Here is a 25502-nt window from a genome sequence, read left to right as displayed (position 1 = left end):
TCTGACCTTATCTATCAATGGCTGAGCCGTTGTCTCATGGAAATGCAGTTTGAAACTCATTAATAGGGTAGCCTGTATATTATAACTTAGAAGCTCTGGGTTATCACTGATGCTTGCAATTGCTATGGAAACCGGGTTTATATGCACCTTTCAAAGAGTCTGCTTTAAAACAGGAAAAAAAAAAAAGATGAAGAAAAAGAAGGCTTCGTGAAAGAATAAGATATTTCGTACCCAGCATGCATAAGCAGGTTCAGTGATGCAAAAATGCTCTGCCTACACAATGATAAAAACAGTTTTTTATATTTTTCAGGAGCTAATAATGTATAGCCTTGTCTTAGAGAACTGTGTTTATACTGGTACAGAAGAATGCTCAAGGCAGCTTTTCCTGGTGCCCACACATAGACACACAAACACAGACACACACCCACGATTTTCGGTTTTCCCCAGACTTTTTGCAATCTGCATTCTTAAATCCTCCAAAGGCCTCTGTATATGCAGCTTTGGCTGCTAAAGCCCACCCAGTGTGGACTGACTGAGAGCTTAGTCTCTTCTGCTACCCCTTGAATATGTATTGAATGTTGCATCCTGTCTCGTGGGCTGAATTTTTCAATTATAAAACTATAGTGCTAATTTGATCAAGTTTCTTATTAAAAATTATTGGATGTATTCCTCCCCAAATTTGGGTTTTGGAGGCTTCATCCCTCATCTCCTTGCCCACATTTCTCCCTAATAACCTAAGTGTGGTACTGCGTTAGGTAAAAAATAGTGTATCATCTTGTGGAAAATGATTCTTTAGACACACCTCCCCCCCCATGTAGAACCGTGTGTTATTCCCTCCAATGTTTTCATCTGCTTATTTCCCCACTTGTGAGTCATCTATGATTTTCCCTTATCACTTCTGCAACCCCATTCCTCCCCTAACTCTAGCCAAATGTGAGCTGGGTTTCCTTCTCTTCTGAGCAAGAACAGGTCACGAGGGCTGAGCTTTCTGTCTTCACCTTCAGAGAGAAGAAACTTGAAAGAAGAACGCATCTGCAGGCAGCCGTTCACTCCGCAGGCATCTGGAAACCACTTCTTTGCATTCAAATAGTTATGTAACCCCACATGTTGGAAGGCTGAAGAGACCACAATACTCAAAATGGAAATGACACTGTTGCAACACATAGAATATCTGAGAGAAGAAAGGGTTTCTAATGTCTTCACTATCTATGATATTCCATAAAGTTAAGGGATTGGATATGCATGGGCTGGGAGGACTGAGGAACAAAGGATAGAGGTTAAGGTAGGTATGAAAAGGGACTAACTACTTTAGAATTTGAAAAAACTATTGATACCAAATTTACCCACCCTCTGTACAAAAAACAAAACAGACACTGGTGCAACTTTAACCTGATAATGCATGAAAAATGGCTAGTTTTTATGAGAAAAACTTCAATTATTTCCTTGTAAACACAAAGAAAATTAAGAGAAATTGTAAAGTTACTAAAAGAAAATTCAACAATAACTCTTATAATATATTCCCTCTCAATTAAACAGCAAATCACCCTAAAGAGTTTTTCAGCCTGAATATTTATCAGCCTAGATAATCTACTTTACCAATTATGTTTTGCATTTTTAACAAAACTTTTTCTACAAAAGTTAGTACAACTAGAAGTGAATATAAATTAGTCCTCTTTCAAGCCTTTAACATATTAAAAAGCTATAGAATATATACATTAATCCATAGTTTTATAAAAGGAATATGGTTTTATAAAATTAAAAGCAATATCAGGATCTGTATTTGTGTTAAATAATTACAATAACATCAAGCAGGCATTTCCCACTTAATCTATTACTCTCTAAGATTATCATTCAATTCTGCATTACAATTTAAGTAATTTAGTACTCGACGCATGCGCTACAGAAAACAAGAAGCAGTGTATTACAGTAACAAGGTTTGTATTTCACAAACAATTGCAACGGTGAAGCAGATATCTTCTAAGCGTTGCATATTCACAAACAATTGCAAGGGTGAAGCCAGTATTTTCTAAGGGTCGCATGACTGGATCTGCAGTCCACCGCTTAGAGGAGCTTCCTCTGATTCTTCCGCAGCAGTCTTCTCTTCATTCTTGGCTTGTGGCCTTTCTTCGTTTTCATCGTCTTCACTTTGTAGGTCGTTCCACATTAATTGTCTAGCTAATTTGATGTTCAATTCTTCGTTGTAGTGAAGCCTTCTTCTTATTTCGAACTGCCGCTTTTTCTCCTGTTTCTGGAGGAGGATTTTTCTCATGTAGGCCTCGTTGCTCTCTTGCTCCTTCACCTCACAGCTGTGGTCCATAGCATCAGGGGCGGCCATGGCTTCCTTTCCTTCGACACCACGCACTGAATCTTCTCCTTCGACATCGCGCACTGAATCTTCCTCATTTTCTTGCACATTCATGTAGGAAGTGCCGGGCTCATTTGCCTTCATTAAATCGTAATCTCTGTACGTTGCGCAGTGAGTCGCAAGGATGCTTGATTCGTCCCACTTCTGGGATTTCTTTCTCTTCACGTCTTGAATATTCCCTCCAGACTGCTGACCGGAAGTCGCCACCGAGGAACCCGACGAGCTTTTGTTTTTCAGGATCCCCTTGATGGGCCGGTGCGAGGACGTAGAGGCTGACATCTCGCGGAGAGAAGGGCTGCGAGAGAGTTGGGCCGCTGAGCAGCCGTCCGCCGCCCTCCAGTCTGAAACTGCAGCGCCGTCTGCCTGGGCAACAGGTCCCAAGGCCCTAGTTAAAGCACCAGGGCCCTGGCGTCACAAAGGGCGCTGTGTATGACGTCACGATGGTTGCCGCCTCCGCTACCGCCACCGTTACCGCTACCGGTACCGCTACCGTTGCCGTCACCGTTGCCGTTACCGCTGACGTCACCGCTACCGTTACAACTACCGTTGCTTTTGCCGTTGCTGCTGGCTTTCCCGCTGACGTTACCTCCTCGTGGCCCATGCTAACGTCATTTTTTTTCTCCCTTTTAACGGAAAATAAGGTAAGAAATACCCTTTGGTTGCACTTGGAAAGGGGAAGCATTGTTTTAGAAACTTCTATACACCCTGACTGCCCACAGGAAAGCTATGTTAAATATTTCTCACTGTGGGTCACTGTCAAAACTTTGAAAGCCACGACTTTGGTTGGAAAGATGAGAGAGGCCTCAGCTAGAAGGTGATGACCTTCTGCTCGTCCCTCCTGTGCCCATCCACACTCTCCCTCCACCACACATACGTTAGTCCTCCTCTCCTCTCCCTGTCTTGGTGAATGACCCCAACATAGAGCCAATTATATCAGCTGGGAATCTGCGTGTCCTCCTCAGCCCCTTCACGTTGCCCATTCTCCAATCCAGCACTCAGATGTGACCTAAATATTTCAAGAGGCTCATTTGATCTCTTCTGCCACCACCCTGTTTCAAATCACCATTTTCTCTTATGCAACTTCACTCACAGTCATTGAACTGGGCCCCCAATATCTCCTCCTGCTGCTGTCCAATCCCTTATCCACCCTCGAAACACCCATCAGATCTTCTTCTTCTCTCTTTCAAACCCTTCAATGGCTGCCCACTGTTCTTGACATAAAGACCCAAATTCAGAAGAGGCTGAAAAACAGCTGTTATGATCTGCTCAGTTTACTCAGGCATCTATCTGGAACCTTCTCCCCTTAAATTCTTCCCACTCTACCTCCAGCTTTCTATTCTGATCTTCCAATTATGGGAGCATTCATGAACCTTCCCGTCCAAGAATTTTTTTTTTCCAGGTTCTTCGTGCAGCCTGGAACACCCTTTCAGATTTCAGTTCAATCATCATTGACTTTCAGGGGCCATTTCCTGACCCCCAACAGCAAATAGACCTCCCTTTGCTTTCATGGCATCTCTTATTCTCTGTGACAGCATTTGGAGTCATTTGTAATTTCTTATCTGTGTATACTAAATGACAAACATCAAAAGTAAAAGGAAGTGACAAAGACTCTCTCCTTTGACCAAACTTTAATCAGGCTCCTCTAAGCCCTCTGCTCTACCAGGCCTAAACTTGGGCTTGTAGAATTCAGTTTGAGCAAGAATCTTACTAAGTTAATTTAGTGAAAATTCCCCACCACTGATATCTGACCTCCCTGAATAGCTGATCAAATTCCTCATGCCCAACACTAGATATCTTGTCACCCTGTTGAGTCAGTTTAGCAAGAATCCCCCTTAGCCCTGATGTTTCCTTTCAGTAATTTTCCATTCACTGAGTCTCTATTCTGCCTTTTACCTGTTCTTGCTGGAGTGGGAGTCAATGCCAATTTTATTCCCCTACTGCAAGACTGACCCCATTGCAGTGGTCCCTGTACCTACTGTGATAGTCCTTCATGGAACAGAGTCTTTCTTACCATCTTTAACAAGTGTCATGAATAATTTTTTTCACAGTTATGTTGGCTGTGACTCAGATAAGATCAGATTCACCATTGGACCCCTGGAGCTCTCATCCTGAAGTATGCACCTTTGAAACCTTTGTCTTCACTCTTGGCTGACTGATCAGGAATCCATTGGTAAGCCTAACTCTTGAGCCAGTGTTCCAGATGGCAGTCTGTTGAAGCAGGGTGAGGATACGTTTTGATTCTTGTGATTCTGAGTGTACTCTCTGAAGCTGGGTTAGAGTCCGAAGCTTTTTATGAAAGGCACCTGAGTTTCCTGCACTCCAGCCTGGGTGACAGGATGAGACTCTGTCTCAAAAAAAGAAGAAGAAAAAGAAAGAGAAAGAGAGAAAGAAGGCACCTGTTGGGCTGGAAGTCTTTCTTCCTGGCTCTTTGTTTGGAATGGAGTTACATATATTCTCTAATTCCTGGGCCTGGTCCTGACTAGAAAATTCTTCCTGTCTCCCACCCTTATTTAATTACTTCCTGGCTCCCTGGCCTGTAATATTTTCCTGACTCTTTTCTTTCAAGTGAGGATCCACTCCACAACTACTGGGCTGGAATTTTTTTTTTTTTTCTGGCTGTTTGTGAGGCCTCTCTTTATGGAAATTGTTCAGTTGTCTGCAACTCCTCCTCTTGAACCCCTGCTGAGGCCAGCTCTGTCTACTTCCTTTCTTATTGGCATGAGTTTGCTGGGGATTATTTGGAACTCCAGTGGCCTCTTTAAGGAACCTGAGATCTCCTCAAACTGGCTCCTCTATGGTCTCTTCCTTCCCATTGCTTCTTCCTCTTACCACCTTCGATCTTCCCTTCGGCTCCCTTGAATTCTTTGTTATGTTCCCCTCAAACCCCTGCCTCCTCCACTTCTCTGTCCACCCCTGCCAGACATTTTCCTTTTCACTCCAGCTCAAGTACCTCAGTCATTTGAACTTTAATCCTCCCACTCACATCGTGGCCTCTCAAGAGACTCAGAGATACCTGAAAGCCACTATCTGATGCTGAAAAAAAAAAAAAAAAAAGGCTGATTAGAAACAGACTGGATATTTTGTCTACTCAGATGGACTCTGGAATCATCTAGACATTTTCTTGATGTGCCCTCCGTCCTTGATCTCAAATTTAGTCGTCAGCCTTTATAGGATTACATATCAGGGCAAAAGAAAATCTTGGAGGTCCTTGGAGGTCTCCACAAAACTTCATAAAAAGCTTTAGCTCTTTTTTTTCTTCAGTCATTTACATTTTATTTATTCCTTTTAACATGTTCTTTCTTAAAACAGTTATGTATTTTATAACTGATACTTTATCATATTCTGTTTTTAACTTTCTTTTTCATTGTTTTTTTCTTTTAAGTTCTGGGGTACATGGGCAAGATGTGCAGGTTTGTTACGTAGGTAAACATGTGCCATGGTGGTTTGCTGCACCTATCAACCCATCACCTAGGTATTAAGCCCAGCATACATTAGCTATTTTCCCTAATCTTTAGCTCTTATTGAGTAGGTAACCTCAATTTGTCCCATTTTTGTCAGAAACACAATTCAGATAAAAATATAAGTGGAGATAAGCCAATGAGTTTTGTATTACTGTGTTGCCTGATTCATGGCTAAATTTTTAGAATGAAAGCTATAAGGTCTCTGTTTGCATCTATATGTTTATATATGCTTGTATGTATGCATGCGTATTACATAAATGATATTTCCCTACTTCCAGATGGTATTACCAAATTAATTTATAAAATCCCTCAAAGGATAAGTTCTATTCAAATTGGCTTACAAGATAAATGAGACATAGAAATTAAATATTCCTAAAACTCCCAGAAATATAGGAACTAACTCAAATGCTTTTCAATTTTATATGACTTGGGTAAATCTTTGGGAAATAAGATTACTTTAATATTGTTGGTTTAATTAAAAAAGGGTATGTCCTCTGAGTTATCAGCATTAAGTATAAGATGAGCATACATATTTATTCTACCTGGGTTTACCAGTATGTTATCTCTACTAAATGCTTAAAGTTATAAAAATTATAAATTTAACCTAAGAATGAATAAGTGCAGTATCCACTGCTTCATATATATCAAGCAGAGCAGTTAAACAAAAGACCATATATTTAACATTTTTAGGTTTTTGTTTTGTTGATGCTTGCCTAACATGCACACGCTATAAAATTAGTTAACAGAAAAATAACTTGAAATGATGTTTATCCTTGTATGATGTTATAATTATTATAACTTAAAAACAGTTTCCAAATATTTGGTGATGTGAAACCTTAAGAGTTATCCTAAGTTAAATTAGGTAATAGATATTAATTAAATAACTAGATCATTTCTAAGCAAGATAAACTATTAAAACACTACTAAATCTAAGTTTATGTCTCTATACTTTGGGTTCTTATTTTCATATGGAACATATGAAATATGTTTGGGCCTCTTAATAAACATGAAAAATTGTATTATAAAAAATAGCCTATACCTGTAAGAAATGTGGGATGGTATATTCATAAAATTTGCTAATGTGCTCATACAGAATCCTGGTATGTGACAGACTTCACAATTGTCCACTTCCCAGTTTTTTTCTGTAGAAGAAAGGTGAATGATGGCTAAAAAATATTATATACACCACTGGAAATAATAAGGCTGTGGGGAAGCAACTTTGTATGCAAAATATAGAAGGGTAGTAGGTTACGTTTTTAATAAAGTGTATAAAATATGAAAAATCCTTTTTCATTAAGGAAAGAAGAGTCATTTTATCCTAAAGTAAGATGAGTGATTGTTCAAAATGAGAAAGGGAAAAAGAGTAGGACTGAAGCTAAATACATATTTTTTAAAAGTTGCAGAAGTTGTGGAAAAGGAATTTTATGTGTAGTCAAGATGCTAATATTTTTATAAGGATTTTTTTTTAAGCACAATAATGTACTAATCCAAATCTATAATTTGGTTTTCACTCTGTTAAAAGGACAACGTTTTCTTAAATTATTGTAAAATATTTTTCTTTACCTGTTGAATAATTCATCTAGGAAGGAAAGATGCTATGTCTTATGTAGATAAAGTTCCTGTGCTTCATGTTGTCTTTATCACATATTTAATTACTTTTGAAAGCAAATCTTTTCAATATTAAAAAAGCTAGGGTTATTTTTCTCGAGTATGTTACTTTCTATATTTACCTCTGGAATCTTTTACTGCCACTTTGATTAAATGGATAACTAGGTATATTTCATAGAGATCTGTAATCCTATTTAATCAAGTGCTCAAACCTTTTGACATTTTTGACAAACTTCCCAAAATCAAATTCTAAATGATGTCTTTTTGACTTGGAACTAACTGATATTTGCCAGAGGGCTCTCTTATTAAAGAACTTGTTCTTTCACCTTGTAAAAGAGAGATATTAAAGTAATTAGGTTTATTTCATATGTTAAATTGTATGAAAAGCATTGTCAAATAAGAAGTGATGCTTAACCTTCTATAGATGATATGTGTATGAATATAACTTATTAATATGTGTTTCAGAAATTGTATGAAATTCCTAAAAATTTGTCAATGCCCTTACTGACCACATAATCAGTCATAATTGCAGTTATTATCCTAAAATGCTGTATGCCACAGAACTAACCAAATTTCTTGTCAAATGAACTCTCTTCCAATCTTTAATCATGATCATTTTAAGTCTTCTGTCACTCACAGACAGTTTTTGTTTTACTCTGATTCTTCTCTGAAAGCATCAACAATCAGCTACAAGCAAGAAATTTCCATGATGGCATCAATTGAATAACTTTGCAAACATGCTACTGGATTGAGTAAGAACTTCCAGACTTAATGAAGAAACTGATAGTCTTATAAAACTGCTAACCCTAAATCAAGGAAAACAAGGATTTGTGACATGGGACTGAATGAACTAATGAGAATGTTTATACTTTTGTATACTTTTGTTTTAAAACATTGCTGATTCTTTAATGTTAGTTTCCATATTCAAGGACCCTTTTCCTCTTTTCTCTTAAGCTATCTATAACTTATAACAATTTAGTAGATTACACTTTTTTTTTTTTTTTTTTTTTTTGAGACGGAGTCTGGCTCTGTCGCCCAGGCTGGAGCAGTGGCCGGATCTCAGCTCACTGCAAACTCCGCCTCCCAGGTTCACGCCATTCTCCTGCCTCAGCCTCCCGAGTAGCTGGGACTACAGGCGCCCACCACCTCACCCGGCTAGTTTTTTGTATTTTTTTTTTAGTAGAGACGGGGTTTCACCTTGTTAGCCAGGATGGTCTTGATCTCCTGACCTCATGATCCACCCGTCTCGGCCTCCCAAAGTGCTGGCATTACAGGCTTGAGCCACCGCGCCTGGCCTAGTAGATTATACTTTTGTGAACAAAAATGAATATTTATCTTTCTGCCTACCTTATCCCTCCCAGAATTTGGAACCTCTTATTGAATATTCTTATTTTCATGGCAATATAGTTATTTGCCTAAGTTCAGTAAGAATATGTTTTCCTTGTAACTAGACACAACTGGAGAAATTGGTTATATTACCAAGATTTTGACCAGAATGCCATATTAGGAAATAATGGGTATAGAATTAGTTTTAAGGAAATACAGTTGACTTTATAGAGCCAATGCTTACAAAACACTCTTGGAAAAACTGGCCTGGTACCTGCCTTACAGGGTTCCCAGCATTACAGGTGAGTGAGAGAGGTTACTTCCTGGCAGATTGTATAAGTCAGGGTTCTCTGGAGAAACAAAACCAACAAAAATATAGATAGATGGATAGGTAGGTAGATAGATAGATAGATAGATAGATAGATAGATAGATAGATAGATAGATAAAGAGATGTATCATGGGAATTAGCTTGCATGATTATGGATACCAAGAACCAGGAAAGCCAGTGGTGTAATTAAGTTTGAGTTTGAAGGCCTCAGAACCAGGGGAGGGATTGGTGTAACTCCCAATTTATGGCAGTAGGCCTGAGAACCAGAGGGATGCTGATGTAAATCATGGAGTCTGAAGGCTCAAGAACTAGGAGCTCTGCTGTCCAAAGGCAGAAGATGGATTTTCCAGCTCAAAAAAAGCGAGAGAATTTACCCTTCCCTGCCTTTTTGTTCTGTTCAGATGGGCCCTCAAAAGACTGGATGATGCCCACTCACACTGGGCAGGGCGGGTCTTCTTTACTCAGTTTACTGATTCAAATGCCATTCTCTTCCAAAAACACCCTCACAGACATACCTAGAAATAATGGTTTACCAGCATCCATTAACCCAGTCAAGTTGACACATAAAATTAACCATCATGCAGGCCCAGGAACCTCAGGGTACCTTGGGGACCTTGAGAAAAGAGGAATTCATCTAAATCCAAAGATACTACAGGCGAAATTTGGTAGGGAATTCTTGGCTTGGCTTCATAGCCTTGAGAAGGGTTTAAAAGTCTAGTTTGAGATTCCTTATGAAAAGTTCCAGCAAAGCAGACTCTAAAAGACCTATGTGGTTAATTACCATTCTTTTTGTATTTATGTAAATAGGCAGGCCGAAGCTAATGAGATCAGATTTATTTTACAAACAAGGGGGATGACTTTAGAAATAAATTTTGTTTCAGTGGAAAACTATAGTGCACCTGTTATCAGATTATAGTCCTGTTCATTGTGTTTGGTTTTATTTTCTTTCTGTAAACTGGACTGCATTTTAAACTTTTCTAGTTTTCTTTTTCTGGTTATAACTCTCCAAACGAATGCTTCCAATTTTTCTCCCACCCTCCTGACTTGGTATCACTGAGACCAAAAACTGCCCTTTCCATAAAGTCCTGCAAATTGAAGCTGGACTTCAAACAATATAAACCATAGCAGACGATCTGTAGGTAATGATCATAACTTCATACTTGCTGCTGTGTGGCCCACTTAGAAAGCTCACTGAAACACCTGATGTCATCAGCAAAGACATTAAAACTGCAAATCAAACCAAGAAATTTCTCATATTGCCACTGCTGTCCTCACTTCCCCATCTAAAAATGTTTTGAGCTTAAACCTAGAAATCTTCTTGACTATCTGCCTACTGGATTCAACAACTGTTTCCAGCCATAATCTTTGTTTTTATTTTGTTTTAATGAAAATTCCCATCATTAAATGCCTGACTTCTTGCACCATTCAGCAAATATCTGAATGTTTCTTCTTTCCTTGATCAAGAGAAGAATGACAAAAACTCTCTCCTTGACCTAACTTTAGTTAGGCTCCTCTGAGCTGTTATTGATTAGGCCCGAACTTGAACTTCCCTCTGTCCTTGTAGAATCTAGTTTGAACAAGAATCTTACTGTTCTCAGACCAAACCAAGGGTGGGGTTGCTTATTCTCGCTGCACAATGACAAGATGCAGGTGAACTGGGAAAGAAGAGAGTTTATTTCTGTAACCAGGTATGGGGAGAAGGGTGGGAAACTATCGCCAGACCAACTCAAAATTACAAAGTTTTCCAGAACTTATATACCTTCTAAGCTATATGTCTGTGTATAAGTGTGCATTCGTCTAAAGACATAAGTGATTAACTTCTTCTAATCTGTAACTAAAATCTGAGTTTTGAAGACCTTCCTCTGGAGCCTCAGTAAATTTACTTAATCTAGATGGGTCCAGGTGCTGGGGTGACTACCCTTATCTTGTCTCCTACTAAATCATGGAGCTTTGAGGAGTTCCTTTAGACCCCCAATAAACATTTTGTGGAGGTCTGGGGAGTTTCTTCAGACCCCCAGTAAAAACTTGCTTAATTCTAAACGGGCCCTGTTAAGAATTCCATCGTTACCTTGTCGTGCTTCAAGGCCTAGGAAAGGCCTGGGAAAAACTCTTGATGTGCTTTTGTTACCTTCCAGCCTTTGTATAAGGGCACTGGCTCTCTCAGCTTTTAATATTTAACTTCACCACTCAGTCAGTGATGAAATAGTTGTTTTGGAGTCCTGCCTGTTCAGCTGTTAGTGAGATATGGCCTGTCATACTATTAAGTTAATTTAGTGAGAATTATCCACCATTGGTACCTGACTACCCTGAACAGCTGATCAAATTCCTCATACCCCATTCTCCATATCTTGTCACTCTGGCCTGCCTTCAGCAAGAATCCTGTTGAGTCAGTCAGTGAAGACTTCTCCTTACCCCTGATGTTTACTGTTACTGATTTTCCATCCACTCACCCCCGACATTGCTCCTTGGCTATAAATCCACACTTGTTCTTGTTGGATTGGGAGACAAGCCTCAGTTCTCTGCCTTACTGTGAGACCTCACTGCAATTTTTCCTCTACATACTATGATAGTCCCCTATTGACTAGTCTCCCTTGCTGTCTTTGATGAGTGTCATATTTTTTAAACACTTTTTTTAGCAGAAGGTTTCTGTTTTGCTCACTACTATTTTGATCTTTGTATTTCCGTGACATGATGCTGTACCTGGCACATAGTAGGTATTACAAAAATATTTCTTAAGTGAATGATAAGTGATACATGATAAAGTATTGGGAGAATGAGATTTTTGAGTGGAGGAAAAGGAGCTCCAGAGCCCTTATAGTCAGTCAGAATTTGTCCAGTCACTCACATGGACATATGTGGAATTCGGAGATTGTTACGAAAAGTGACTTTGGCACATTTTCTGTCCTTCATAGGCCTCATTTTTCACAGGCAGAAATATCCTTTGAAAAACAAAACAAAAAAAAATTAAGATCCAGTTTCACATTTTCCCCTCCAGGTAGCACTCACGAGAATTTTTTTCCTTCTGATAACATTTTGCTTCCTCTTCTCTCCCTCAAGGTCTTTCTGCGTTTTAGAACACAAAAGCAAAAGCATGAAAGAATCATAAAACTTTTACAAGGGCCTTAAGCACCTTAAGTTCAAGTTGTCGTGTATTCTCTAAAGTCCTGCTAATTTCAGGAACTCTGCAATCACTTTAAAACTGTTATTAATTCCAGAAAAAAAAATGTACTGCTAACATACTCTTTGAAAAAAACTGTATTGTGTGATGAGGGTTTTCAGGGATTGAAAAGCTGATATTCAAGGCTATAGGAAAACCCTCTGGTATGTCAGGACAAACAAACAAACCTTCATTATTCAGAAATACTTTGGGCTCCTCTTAAAAAGCCTAACTGAAAGGCATCAGAGACCAACACACACAAGACTTGTCCTCCTTGCTAGTGGACACAATGGACTTGTACATGTTAAGCCGTAAACAGGATGTTTAGGGAGACACCAATGCCAGTGCATTGGAAGTTTGCCCTTGTGTGTACACAGCACCCAGCCCCACATACTGTGATGTGAATATACAAGCTGCTCAATATATAATGAGTCAGCCATCCTGGAGTTCTTGCATTTTCTGAAACTCATCATTCAGTAGCACAGTGGTAATTCAGGCTAGTGCAGGAGCATTGTGATTTGTGACCTATTACGTGGGTCACAAACAAAATCATTTAACGAAAAAAATTAGGCATTGCAAATTTAAGTTGCACATTACTTTTAAATATTTCTTTTTCATTTACCATTGGCTAACTTTCTCCTTAATGAAAGTCACTCTGAGAAAAACCCAAATTTTGTGTTCTTGTCATCCAACTAAAAATTCTAAATCTAGTCAACACTGAAGGATATGTGTCACTATTGTAAGCCTAAGAGTTAGAAAACATTAGCCATCTTTCCAGCATACCTCTTTACACAATTTACTGTTATTGCCCTGCTACAAGGGATGAGAAGCTATCTGAAGTTCCATGGTGCCACATCTCTCTGCTCCCCCTCCCAACACGCTGGGGTAAACTACACCCATCCTACTCAGTGACACATTATATGCAATTTAGATACTGGCCTAGAAATTTCTATTTTCAACAGATATTTAGTAGTCCTCTGTATTAGTCCATTTTCATGCTGCTGATAAAGACATACCCAAGACTGGGAAGAAAAAGAGGTTTAATTGGCCTTACAGTTCCACATGGCTGGGGAGGCCTCAGAATCATGGCAGGAGGTGAAAGGCACTTTGAACATGGCAGCGGCAAGAGAAAATGAGAAAGATGCAAAAGTGGAAACCCCTAATAAACCTGATCTCGTGAGACTTATTCAATACCACAGGAACAATAAGGGGGAAAGCCCCCCCATGATTCAAATTATCTCCCACTGGGTCCCTCTCACAACATGTGGGAATTATGGGAGGACAATTCAAGATGAGATTTGGGTGGGGACACAGAGACAAACCATATTGCCATCCACTATATTTCTAGTGGGAGAACCTTTGTTGTAGAAAAACTGCCTTCTTGTCACACAACCAAGAAAAGTTAGGCATACAGACACTTTGAAGGGTGAGTGGGAATGGAATTTATTGGGCGAAAAGGGGAAAAAAAACTCTCAGCAAATTGAGAGGGGTTCCTGTTAACAGGCCCCCATCTCACAGATTTAATCCCAGGTTACAACAGAGGAACAGGAGAGGCCAGGCTCCTCTGCACTGCAGATGGCACAAATTTCCTGAGGCTACACCCTGTCCTCCCAGTGCACAGCCTGGTTGGAGTTTCTCTGGGAACCCCTTCCCACCTGGCTGTCTCATTCCCCCCTCTAAAGAAGTACATCTAACTGCCATTAGGATAAGGATAAGGACGAAGACCAATTTTAACTGCTTTCTGCTGACAGGGGTGCTGATTTGGGGGAAACGGCAGTGAGAGTTCCCTCAGAGGCCTATCTAAGGTTTCCCAGCAGAAGGAGCCATCATCAGAGGCTCCGATTACATGACTCTTTGGAGTTTGATGGCCTGAGGGCAAGAACAGACAAACCGGGTTATTAAAATTCATGTATCAAAATGAAACAAGGGGAGTGGTAAGGATGGCTCAAAAATCCCAAGGCCTTTTACTGGTTTGCACAGGGAGAGGTAGGCCAAAAGCCCGACTGGTAGTAAATTACCCTTTTGCCGGCATGTTGGGCTTCCGGGTTCCCTTCCCCTGAGCCCAACCCTAAGCCAACCAGTGTAAGATCTGGCAAATTAATTTTTCCCATTTTGGAGGATGCATCTCAGGGGAGTGTCTTGTAGTACAGAGACACAATTACCTATCAATGAAGAGAGGACAGAGAAGGAAAAATGAAAGAAAGAAGTTTTTTTTCAGAGAAGTCCCAGGGGTTCAGGATACATTTGAAAGGGGTACAGACTGAAGATGAATTGCTACTCATCTAGAAAGAGGGGCGCAGGTATCTCTGGTTCCTTTCTCTTCCTGGCAAATACTTGGGGTATGTGAGGGAGCGAAAGTGAGTTGTTCCTCTTTCTTTCCTCCATCCTTGTATCCTCTAGTCCTGGCAACCATGACAGGCTGCTACCCATGGGTGTTAAAGCGGTTTTCACCCATGTTAACAGGAGAGCCTAGGGGGTGGGAGTATCTGCTCTTACCCACATACACCCTATCTCCCCCCGCTGTCAGTAGCCTTGAATTACCTCGACCTCAATTATGCCATGGATACTAGTTTGACCTTTATCCTTGAAACAGGAAGCTTGGCTGAATCGGCAGGAATTAGCCCTGTTCACTTGCATTGTGCTTTTTAACTTCCATTATCATCTGCCTCCAGATCCCTCAGATGCAGTTTTTTTTTCCTAGGACTTTGACCAGAAGCTTGAAATTGAGTTTGGGACAAAAATGTACCTCCAGGAGGTTGCATGGACTCCTTATCATAAGCCAAATGCTAAGGTGAAGCTGTGGAATTGAATCCTCCTCCAACAATGGAGAGAAAAGGATGTATTGTGAAATGCTCAGATAACTGGTGGCTATAGTTATGCTTGCTAAGATTTGGGTGCATGGTGCTTGGCTTTGGTTAATTCCCTTGGTCTTAGTCTCCCAAAAAAAGAGACCTCTGGGTGATGGGCAACCTATTTAGTCCCATCACCTGGCAGGATTTGCAGGATAATTGCTCAGAACTAGAATATTGATCCAGATTTCTACATTACTCATCTCTTTTCTTCTTTCTGAGCTGCAGCCAGAGTTTGCTGGTTGGTTCACAGGAATAAGCAAGGTTAGTCTAAAATGTAGGTGAAATCTTAAAAATGACTAATGAGTTTAGAATTTAGTGACAAATGTATGGTAAGTTTTGAAGCATAATTTCTCTCTCTCCAGTCCTCATTTTTGTTTAAAAAACAAACCATGACAAATAGGACTAAGTTTTTTGCAAAATAGACTTTAGCGTTATAGTTGACATCATTACGTGAATAAAATGCAGCAAGAATAACTATTTTTACATACTTGAGATTCCACAAGGAATCTCAGATAAGACCTTTTAAAGTGGTGCCCAGCCATGGGTTTGTATCCTTAAATACCTGTGAGTTGGGTGACCCTCTCCTCTTAAGGTCCCAAGACAAACTTGGAGCTCCTGGGCCTGTTAGAAAGTGACATCCTTTACTGACCACAGGTCAGGAACCCTATACAGGAACTGTGTAGGCAAGGGTATGAGGCCAGTTTTCCCAAGGGGCTTTTATTAGCTCTACAAGTTGAACTTGACTCCTTAAAGGGAAGCATATTCTTCCAGTCAAAGCCTTGGTAAAACAACAAGTTTCTTCAACTGTGTCCTGTTGCAAAAGAAAATGGATTCTTATTGCACTGATGCAAACAACTATATTGCCATAAGTTAAGAATACTCACAGTTTCCAAATTCTAAAAGAACCAGGCAGAGAGAAACAAACATGCTCCGAATTTTGTTCAGAGTATGCCTCACTCAATTATTAAAGGCCATAAATAGTTCAAAATAAGTTTCCTTGACTCTGAAAAACAAAACAATGATCAGCAATATTCCAAGCAAAGGTCAGAAAGATTGCTCCAGTTTTCTGAGTTCAGTCCATTTAGTTGACTTTTGTTTTGCTTGATATTCATGAACATTTGAGCTCTTCATGAATCCTATATATTTTTCCATTATTCCAATGTCACAGTCTCCAAAGTTATCAAAAACCTATACTTGAGAGCACCTGTCAGAATCCTATAGCTTATTATAAACCCTCTTTTGAAAAGGATTAAAACAAAATAGCAATTGTTTGTAAAGAACAAAGTGTCCAAGGTAGTAACAGATAGAAACCCAATTGACAAAGAAGTTTGGTTTATAATCACTTAACGTAATAACCTTAATTATGATCATAGCATATACTTTAGACATCATAGTTGAGAAATCCCATACAATTTTGGAATATATATTAGTATTGTTCACCAAAATATAACCTAAAGAAGATTGAACACCATTTTGGCAATCCCACATACCTAAACATGTCAAATAATCCTGTTTACCTCTCTTTTGGATACTCCAGGGGCCCTCTGAAGCACCCAAAAGTCAGACATTAGGAAAGACAATTTTGAAACTGAAATCTAATTTCGAGAAGCCTGTTAAGTGTTAGAAATGTAGAACACTTGATGTTATGAAATAGAATTCCAGATTACCATGAATTACTTATTTTGCCAAAATGATGACTCGCAAATTTTAAAAAAGCAAAAACCTTTTATAACCCTTTACCAATTTTGCTAAAGACCAGATTAGTGCCTTAAGAGTACCTTGCCGTGTTTTTATTTCAATGTTCAATTTACAGAAAAACCATATAATACACTTTGAATTCAGTCAATGTGTTCACACACAGAATTTTTGCAAGAATAATTTTTACAATCCTTCCACCACTTGTTTGAACTTTTAGCTTTATCTTATTTAATTTAAAACAATTATTTACCCCTGTGCAAGAATTTACATTTCCATGCCCTTTTAATAATCTTTTACTAAATACACATTTTACTGTTCTTATACACCTCACATGTAAATCTATTTCCAGTAGTTTCAATTACATGTTATAATGGTAATGCCTAGCAATTTTTAACTTAAATGTAAAACAGGGTAAGTTGTTTTAATTATGTGCTAGGTGCAGCCAAGGTTTGACTCCTTCCAGCTTAATTAAAGGTGTGGTTCATTCCATATGTCCCCAGGCCTTACCAATTTTGAAGCAAGCAAGTCAAGTAGTTCACAAAATCCCAAAAGCAGTTTCTAACCTTAAAATATTTAGCAAAGCTAGCATCTGACCTGCATAATTTAGTCCACCTATTTATATTTTGATGACACCTGATTTTTACCAATAATCTTTAAGGCTGTTTTTATTTCTCAAAGATTAAAGTCATGTGAACTGAAAGGTACCACAGCTTTTATCTTCCCTTTAAAAAATGTTTGATTCAAGAGCTTATCTTCCTTTAGGTCAATTAATTAGAGCTCTTTTTATAGGCATCACACACAGCACATATATAACTACACAGACAGGAAGAAGAAAACCCAGTTACCATAAAATGTTTTGTTTGCCAATCTCCTAATTGGATTATTGACCTCTGGGTGGAGCCCTTTAAGAGACAGGGCTAGGAAAACATGCAGCTTCTAAGGCCTAATAAATAGGCATAGATGGAGCAAACACAGATTTTGAGAGAGATCTATTTGCTTTTAATTCCTGAGGTTCCATGAGGAAAACTGAGGTCTCTCCCCTCTGATGTGTGCATTGAGAGTGGCAAGGCAAAATGGAGAAAAATAATTCAGTCGATTGAGGAAAAAAACCTTTTTCCAGCAAAACAAAATCAAAGAAAAAGAAAACATAAAGGCCTTTTAAATATATTTATAACTTGGATATCCACTTTTAATTAAGCTGAACACTCTTTAAGAAAGTCCTTTTGGCCAGGCACAGTGGCTCACGCCTGTAATCCCAGCACTTTGGGAGGCCAAGGCAGGTGGATCACAAGGTCAGGAGATCGAGACCATCCTGGCTAACACAGTGAAACCCCATCTCTACTAAAAATACAAAAAATTAGTCGAGCATGGTGGCAGGTGCCTGTAGTCCCAGCTACTCGGGAGGCTGAGTCAGGAGAATGGCGTGAACCTGGGAGGCAGAGCTTGCAATGAGGCGAGATTGCGCCACTGCACTCCAGCCTGGGTGTCAGAGTGTGACTCCATCTCACAAGAAAAAAAAAAAAAAAAAAAAAAAGTCCTTTTAACTCCCTTATTACCTGACTTTAGTCACACCAAGTGGCCAATATTTCTGGCTTTCAAACGTTACTAAAGGCTCAGAGAAAGAAAAATCCAAGGCAGTTTATGGAGGGGAAGAGAATCAACAGATAGCAAAGGTCACACAGATATCAAACCAGAAAGGACTCACTCCCTAAGCCAAGACTGAACCCTGGGCTGCCATTATAAAATGGCAGAGGACAAAAGAAAGGCATTGCCACATGGTTACAGGCCATACTCCCAAGGATATAAAGCAAGATGGAGGCCAGCCACAAAGTTTGCTACAGAACATGCAGAAGACACACAAACCACACCAGATTGGCTACAACTCAAGACCAACTTCACAAATCTTTTTTCATAATTAAAACTTTACAGGGAATATAAACAGTGATCGCCATCATTTCTGGCCCAGCAAAACATCTTCCAAAGGGGAAAGAAAAACAACCTCCTTTAAAAGTAAACTGCTGGCCAGGTGCAGTGGCTCATGCCTATAATCCCAGCACTCTGAGAGACCAAGGCAGGTGGATCACCTAAGGTCAGGAGTTCGAGACCAGCCTGGCCAACATGGTGAAAACCCATCTTTGTTAAAAATACAAAAAATAAGCCTGGCATGGTGGCAGGTGCCTGTAATCCCAGCTATTTGGGAGGCTGAAGCAGGAGAATTGCTTGAACCCTGGTGGTGGAGGTTGCAATGAGCCGAGATTGTGCCATTGCACTCCAGCCTGGGCAACAGGACAAGACTCTGTCTCAAAAACAAAAACAAAAACAAAAAAAAAAGTCAACTGCTGACAGGGTAGAAAAAAGAAAAAGATTCCTGGGGAAGAACCTCTTATTCTTATGCAAATAGATTCCTACACCAGGGAGAGAAACTTAATTGCTGCCCAAAAGAGTTGGACCCCTTGGCCAGGGGAGGGGAAGACTCCCTCGCCGTGCATCCCAACCCTGGCCAGGAGGAGAGTGGGAGAGGCACCATTCACTGGTCCATCCTATAGGCACCTGCAGCCGTTGGTGTGCACAGTTTCCTCTACCCTCAGAAGAGGTCCAAGGAAACAAAGGCTTAGAAGTGAAAGGAAAAAAGATTTTTTGGTTTGCATAGTACTCACCCTTCCTCAAGCCCCATGTCTGGATGCCAAAAATGTTGTAGAAAAAAACTGGGTTCTTGTCACACAACCAGGGAAAGTTAGGCACACAGACACTGTGAAGGATAAGGGGAAACAGAATGTATTGGACAAAAGGGGAAAAATCCTCTCAACAACGTGAGAGGGATTCCTGTTAACAGACTCCCATCTCACAGATTGAGTCCCAGGTGACCACACAGGAACGGGAAAGGCCAGGCTCCTACCTCCTGCAAACAGTGGGAAATTCCCGAGGCTCCACCCTGTCCTCCCAGAGCACAGGTCAGTCAGATGTTCTCTGGGCATCTCTTTTTTACTCGGCTGTCTCACCTTCATCTGAAAGCCACAAAACAATGGAGTTATGCTTCAGTAGCCTTCATTGTGTTAATATTTGGTAAATACATCTAAAGATGCATTTTGTTCTGTCATGACAGCTTTTTAAATAAATAAAAACACATATCACTGATGTGTAAAATGTAATTTTAACTCTCAACTGTTTGCACAGGAGCCATGTATTTGGCAGAACGCTATTGTTAATCATGGCAGTAGATCACTCCCATGGCTTTGTTTCTTCTCTGAGAATCACATCTCTTCTTCTATGGAGACATTCCCCAAATGCCATGTATAAGAGTTCTCTCAGAAGGAGAACCCAGCTAGAAACAAAAAATTTCTCAATCAAAGGTGGGAACACCTATGAAACCAAGAGGAAACGACCAAGAGGAAACAAGGAAAGCATCCTAGATGTCCCACTGGGCGCCATTAGTGAGAGGTTAGTAAAACACTGAGAAGGCAGTGGACTCTTCCGGGAGCAATCATGCTGCCAGATGTGGAGATTAATACTCATTCAACCATGTGGTATCTGAAGTCATGCATCAGTACATCCAAGAATTGTATACAATACTTGGAGAATGATGTTATATACTGCATAGTATCAAAACCAAAGTGCTATTTGGTTTTACATCTACGTTTCTTGCCCAGACTCTTTGTCATACTGCAAACACAAGTTTCTGATATTCTACCAAATAGATCTCTCTTAGACGCATACTCTGAACAAGGACTCCAATGCAAGTAGTTTACTTGGGAGGAGGCTTGCAGAAAACACAGGTAGGGGAGTGGAGAAGTAAGACAGGGAAGGGAAAAGGCAAAGAGTATCTTATCAAAGCAGTTACTACTGTGGGTACCTAGAGCTTAATCCTGTTGGTAAGCTCCAGGAGTCAGTGTAGGAGAGTTACCTTCATGGCCCCATCTCGACCCACAAGTGAGGGAACTAGAGTATATTTATATGTCAGTTGTTGCCATCTTTACATAAGGGCTGCTGGGAGAGGAGATGGGCATTAATTAAAGTATTACTTTGGCTAAGAAGGAAATCCTAAAAGCCATGTCATACAAACTCCTTATTGCCTAGCTGAGAAGGCTGAGGACCAGAGACATATGGTGACTTGCCCAGGGTCACACTGGTGCTTACTGGCACAGCAGCCTTCAAGTCAAGGTCCTTAGGGACTGCCATGGCAGTGCATTTTTCTATTCCTTCCACATCCCCTCAAGAAGTGGTGGGAACCAAGGGTCCTAGCACTTGTCTCATATTCAAATCAAATACCTACACTAGTTTAGATAAAATCCCCTTCGCATCTCTGCCTCCTTCACCTGCACTATTCATCAGTAGTACCAGCACAACTGAAGTAGCAAAACCACCCCTTTCAGAAGATTTAAAAACCTGAACCTCATGTTCTCTGAATAGCAAGTTAAAATGAAGTGTAATAGCAAGTTAAAATAACAGGTTCAACTTGAGCAAGTTCAGCTTAAGGCACAAGTGGAAAAGTTTCCCAGGCAAAGGATCAATAGGTCAGCTGATCGAGTTTTCTGTTCTGGCTGAGCCATAGTCAAATTAGGAAAACAATTATGCGATCCAGAGCAGCAAAATTCAATTTTACCAACAACACTGAAATTCCTCGAGGCAGCCCTTTAAAGATGACATTAGAGACAAGATTATTTCCCATGTGTATAAATATGGCTGGGAAGAATAACACACACACGGAGATATAAGCTGATGTGTGATTCATTCTATTCTGAAAACAAATTTTCTTGTTATTATATATCTATATTTTTTAGAAAGAGCATTATAAAAACAGCAAGAGAGTGCAATAGAAAAAGAAATGAGAAGCCGCAAGTCTTTTTTATGATGTTTCACACACAAGAAGAAAAATAACTCAGAGAATCGTCAGATTTCTTAGAAGATGCAGTAAACATATTGTTAGCATCCCCATGACTCACTAACAAGACGTTGTCTGCAGGGAGGTGGGGCCAGAAAGCTGTTGCCAAATTCCAGTCAATGATTTACAGTATTTGTGACTACCACATGCAAAGAGTGTCAGCTGGCAATTTATTCTGGCTGATGTAGTTCAACAGAGTTTTCTTCTTTTCTGACAACCAGTCCAGTAAGTGAGGTTAACACATTTCACCTCTAATAATCAGAGGTAAACCTAGCAATGGAGTTTGGTTCTGTCTTAGTCATGCCTATGTGTTGGTTGTGTTTAAACAGATCCAGCAAAACAGTTCATGGCAGCCATTCAGACATTCAGACACTGAGACAGAAAGGAGGGAGTCAAAGGGAGTAGAACAATGGTTGTCAAACTTCAAGGTACATCACAATCCTCTGGAGGACATGTGAAAACACAGATGGCTGGCTTCGCCCCCAGAGTGGCTGACTCAGTAGGTCTGAAGTAGGCCGGAGAATTTTCATTTCTAATGAGTTCCCAGGTGATGCTGCTGCTGGTGGTCCAGGGCCACATTGAGAACCACTGGAGTGGATTCTGGTCCTATCCCATCTGGCGGGTGACACAGACAAATGGAGGTCCACAGCTGGAGCCAATACTCTTTACTCTCTGGAAAGTTGAGTGAGTGCAGAAGTACGAGAGAGAGGAATTCATTCTGCCATAGGTACCAGGAGGGATATATATATATATATACACACACATATATCGAATTTTGAACTAGGCACTGAGGTGGAGAAAAATTCCTCCACAGGGAGAACAGCCAGGGAAGGGGACTTCAGGCAGAGGATGGGTGAAGGCAAATGGTCTTTGGGATTGATCCTAAGATGCTGGAGTAATAGAATGGCTACTCCTTTTATAACTATCTACATGAAAGGGCCCATAAGTCTGTTTAATCAAACATTCACATTAACTACCTGAGGTGATTGCACATGTAGAAAAAACAGTAAAAGAAGTTGACAGGGAGGGCGTCCTGGTATTCACTCAAACTGATTCTCCATTGTTGTCTGCACTTTCTCAATGCAAACGAGAGTTGCATGAATATTTTTCTTCAAAGGCAGAATAAATTTCTTTTAGCTGAGAGGACTTGATTGTGCAGGGAAGCTTGGTTGTCCTCTTTTAAAATGATCAGAGTCCAGCAGTGGCTTATAGGCAGCTTCAATAGTGCCAAATAAGCAACAAACACATGTTGATTGGATCCATGTCCAAGCTGAATTACCTTAAGCAACAGTCATAACCTCCCTGAACCTTAGTTTACTCATCTATAAAATGGAATAATAATATCTCACCCCTAACATATGTTACCTGGGACAAAATAAGAAAGGCAATCATGAACTGTAAAATGCTAAGACAGTGATTATCAGAATGTGCTCTTGGATGGCTTTCAGCCTTTGATGTTCAAAGATTTAGAAAATCTGTTTGAGTGATAGTTGTGATTATAATTGCTGACTTTACCATAGAAGACTATAAAAAAGAACATGGAATAAATGGCTTGCTGTAAATTTGTTCATCTGAAAACAAAAATATTCATATATGTGCTTTAATTTAGTATAGAGAGACTGTTAATTTCCCCCCACTCTTCACCATCCCCTCTCCATGCAGCAGAATCCGAATTTATGGCTGTGTGTATTGCTATCCAGAAAAAATGATTGCATGTTCAAGTCTTCTTTGCATCTAGGTGTGACCATGACACTAAGTTCTAGCCAGAAAATGTCTCATCTGGGTCTTTTGAGAATTGTTTTTACAGGGAACTAACTTAGTCAAGAAAGATGCTCTTTTGTCATCCTTTCATTTGCCTGATGCTCACCAGGAGTGTGGATGTAATGGCTGGAGCTCCAACAGCCTTCTTGGATTATCACACAACAAAAAACATGGGAACCACAAGATAAGATGACAGGAAAGAATGAAGAGCCTTTGTCCCTTATGACAGTGTGGGGCTGCTGTTCCAACTCTCTTTTGCTTAGCTCTAGACTTCTTTTAAGTGAAAATAACAACAAAAACAAAAAACAGCTTTTATCTGACATATTCAACCATTATTATTTTCCTATATTTGTGGCTGAACTTTATCTTACTCAATACACGTGACTTAAATTACCTGTTGCTATTGGTTGCAGGACTTCATTATCGCTGCACTGTCGCATCACTACATGTGTGACAGTTGGTCTCCTCTAATGCTATTGGCATCTCAATTCACATTCTCCAGATGCATTAAAAAACATTCGTGATCCAAGAACTGTTCCATCTAGGTGCTGAGGGTCAGGTTTAACTTGACTCCCTTCCTAGTATTTTACCTGCTAGTAGACTTTGATGGTAGATATTAATAATATATCCTGATACCGAATTCAAGGCCTTTTTTTTTGAGATGGAGTTTAAATCTTGTTGCGATCTCGGCTTACTGCAACCTCCACCTCCAAGCTTCAAGTGATTCTCCTGCCTCAGCCTCCCGAGTAGCTGGGATTACAGGCATACACCACCATGTCAGGCTAATTTTGTATTTTTAGTACAGAAGGGTTTTCTCCATGTTGGTCAGGCTAGTCTCAAACTCCCGACCTCAGATGACCCACCCGCCTTGGCCTCCCAAAGTGCTGTAATCACAGGTGTGAGCCACCACACCCAGCCGACCTTTTTATTTTTTATTTTTTGAGATGGACTCTGTCTCTGTTGCCCAGGCTGGAATGCAGTGGCGTGATGTCAGCTCACTGCAACCTCTGCCTCTTGGGTTCAAGCGATCTTCCTGCCTCAGCCTCTCAAGTAGCTGGGACTACAGCCGCCTACCACCGCACCTGGCTAGTTTGTGTGTTTTTAGTAGAGATGGTGTTTTCGCCATGTTGGCCAGGCTGGTCTGAAACTCCTGATCTCAACTGATCTATCTGTCTTGGCCTCCCAGAGTGCTGGGATTACAAGCATGAACCATCATGCCTGACCTCAAGACCTTTTTCTTTCCTTCCTTCTTGTGTCCTAAAGATTTATTGAGAGACCCCGTGTCCTGATGTTTCCACCTTCTTCCCTTCACATGCTGTTTGAAGAGAAGATGCTGATGTATTCCTAATTATGTTAATACTGCTCAGTGTGATCATTTTCCCTAGGGAGTTGTCATGGCAATAGGTGGTCTATACGTACTCAGTGTAACATTGGGGTGGTGGTATTTTAGGCACTTGATAGTGGTTGTGGGATATATTCTTTCGGACAGTGTAATTTTCCTGGTACCCATGAAATCTCATCTCATAGATGGTCCCCTGAAGGTAAGGCTGGTCGTATTTGTCCAAGAATGTTTCATTCAACAGCCAATCTCAGTGGCTCTAATGGCCCAATTTTCCCAGACTCCAATTAGCACTAGATGAAAAGTACCTCATATGTGGAGATCATGTTTCTGATGTCCTTTGTTTCTCCCTAGCTCCTGATGCACACGGTAGGGACTTGATAAATACTCTCATTAGTGAATATCAGAGATCAATACAGGTGCATCCATCAGGCAGTGATTGTTTGGGGTTGTTACAGCAGATGAGTGCCTTAGCCCTAATAGAAAATCCTCCTGCAGTGGATGGACACTACGTTTCAAGGAGATCAGCCCCTATCTCAATGGAAAATGGTTTCTTTAGAAAATTGTGCTCAAAATGGTATATTTTATCTGGCTTTTTGAGAAATATGCACTTAAAAGGAACAAAACAGAATATTACTTCATGGCTCAGGCAATATATCTCTGTCTCTATTGTTTGGTTAAGTCTTATTAGGATCAGTCATGCCATGAATTAGTCCATTTCCCATTT

General features: G+C 40.1%; 1 protein-coding gene across 1 annotated transcript; it reads right to left on the bottom strand.

The window, feature by feature from the left end:
- Positions 1 to 1921: 1921 nt before the first annotated feature.
- Positions 1922 to 19488, bottom strand: PPP1R2C (PPP1R2C family member C). The gene is made up of 3 exons (XM_023202824.1): positions 19454 to 19488; positions 4487 to 4709; positions 1922 to 2988 (listed from the first exon to the last, which is right to left on the bottom strand). The coding sequence occupies exon 3, from the start codon at positions 2642 to 2644 to the stop codon at positions 2027 to 2029; it is 618 nt and encodes a 205-aa protein (XP_023058592.1). The 5' UTR covers positions 2645 to 2988; positions 4487 to 4709; positions 19454 to 19488; the 3' UTR covers positions 1922 to 2026.
- Between the last annotated feature and the right edge of the window lie 6014 nt (positions 19489 to 25502).

Source organism: Piliocolobus tephrosceles, chromosome 12 (genome assembly GCF_002776525.5).
Source record: "Piliocolobus tephrosceles isolate RC106 chromosome 12, ASM277652v3, whole genome shotgun sequence".
NCBI lineage: Eukaryota > Metazoa > Chordata > Mammalia > Primates > Cercopithecidae > Piliocolobus > Piliocolobus tephrosceles.
The sequence above is the reverse complement of the archived record's forward strand: the minus strand, read 5'-3'. Positions and strand labels throughout refer to the sequence as shown.

What these genes read in the sequence shown, in the direction of transcription:
- PPP1R2C (XM_023202824.1), bottom strand. Translation starts at nt 2,644, where the DNA reads ATGTCAGCCTCTACGTCCTCGCACCGGCCCATCAAGGGGATCCTGAAA.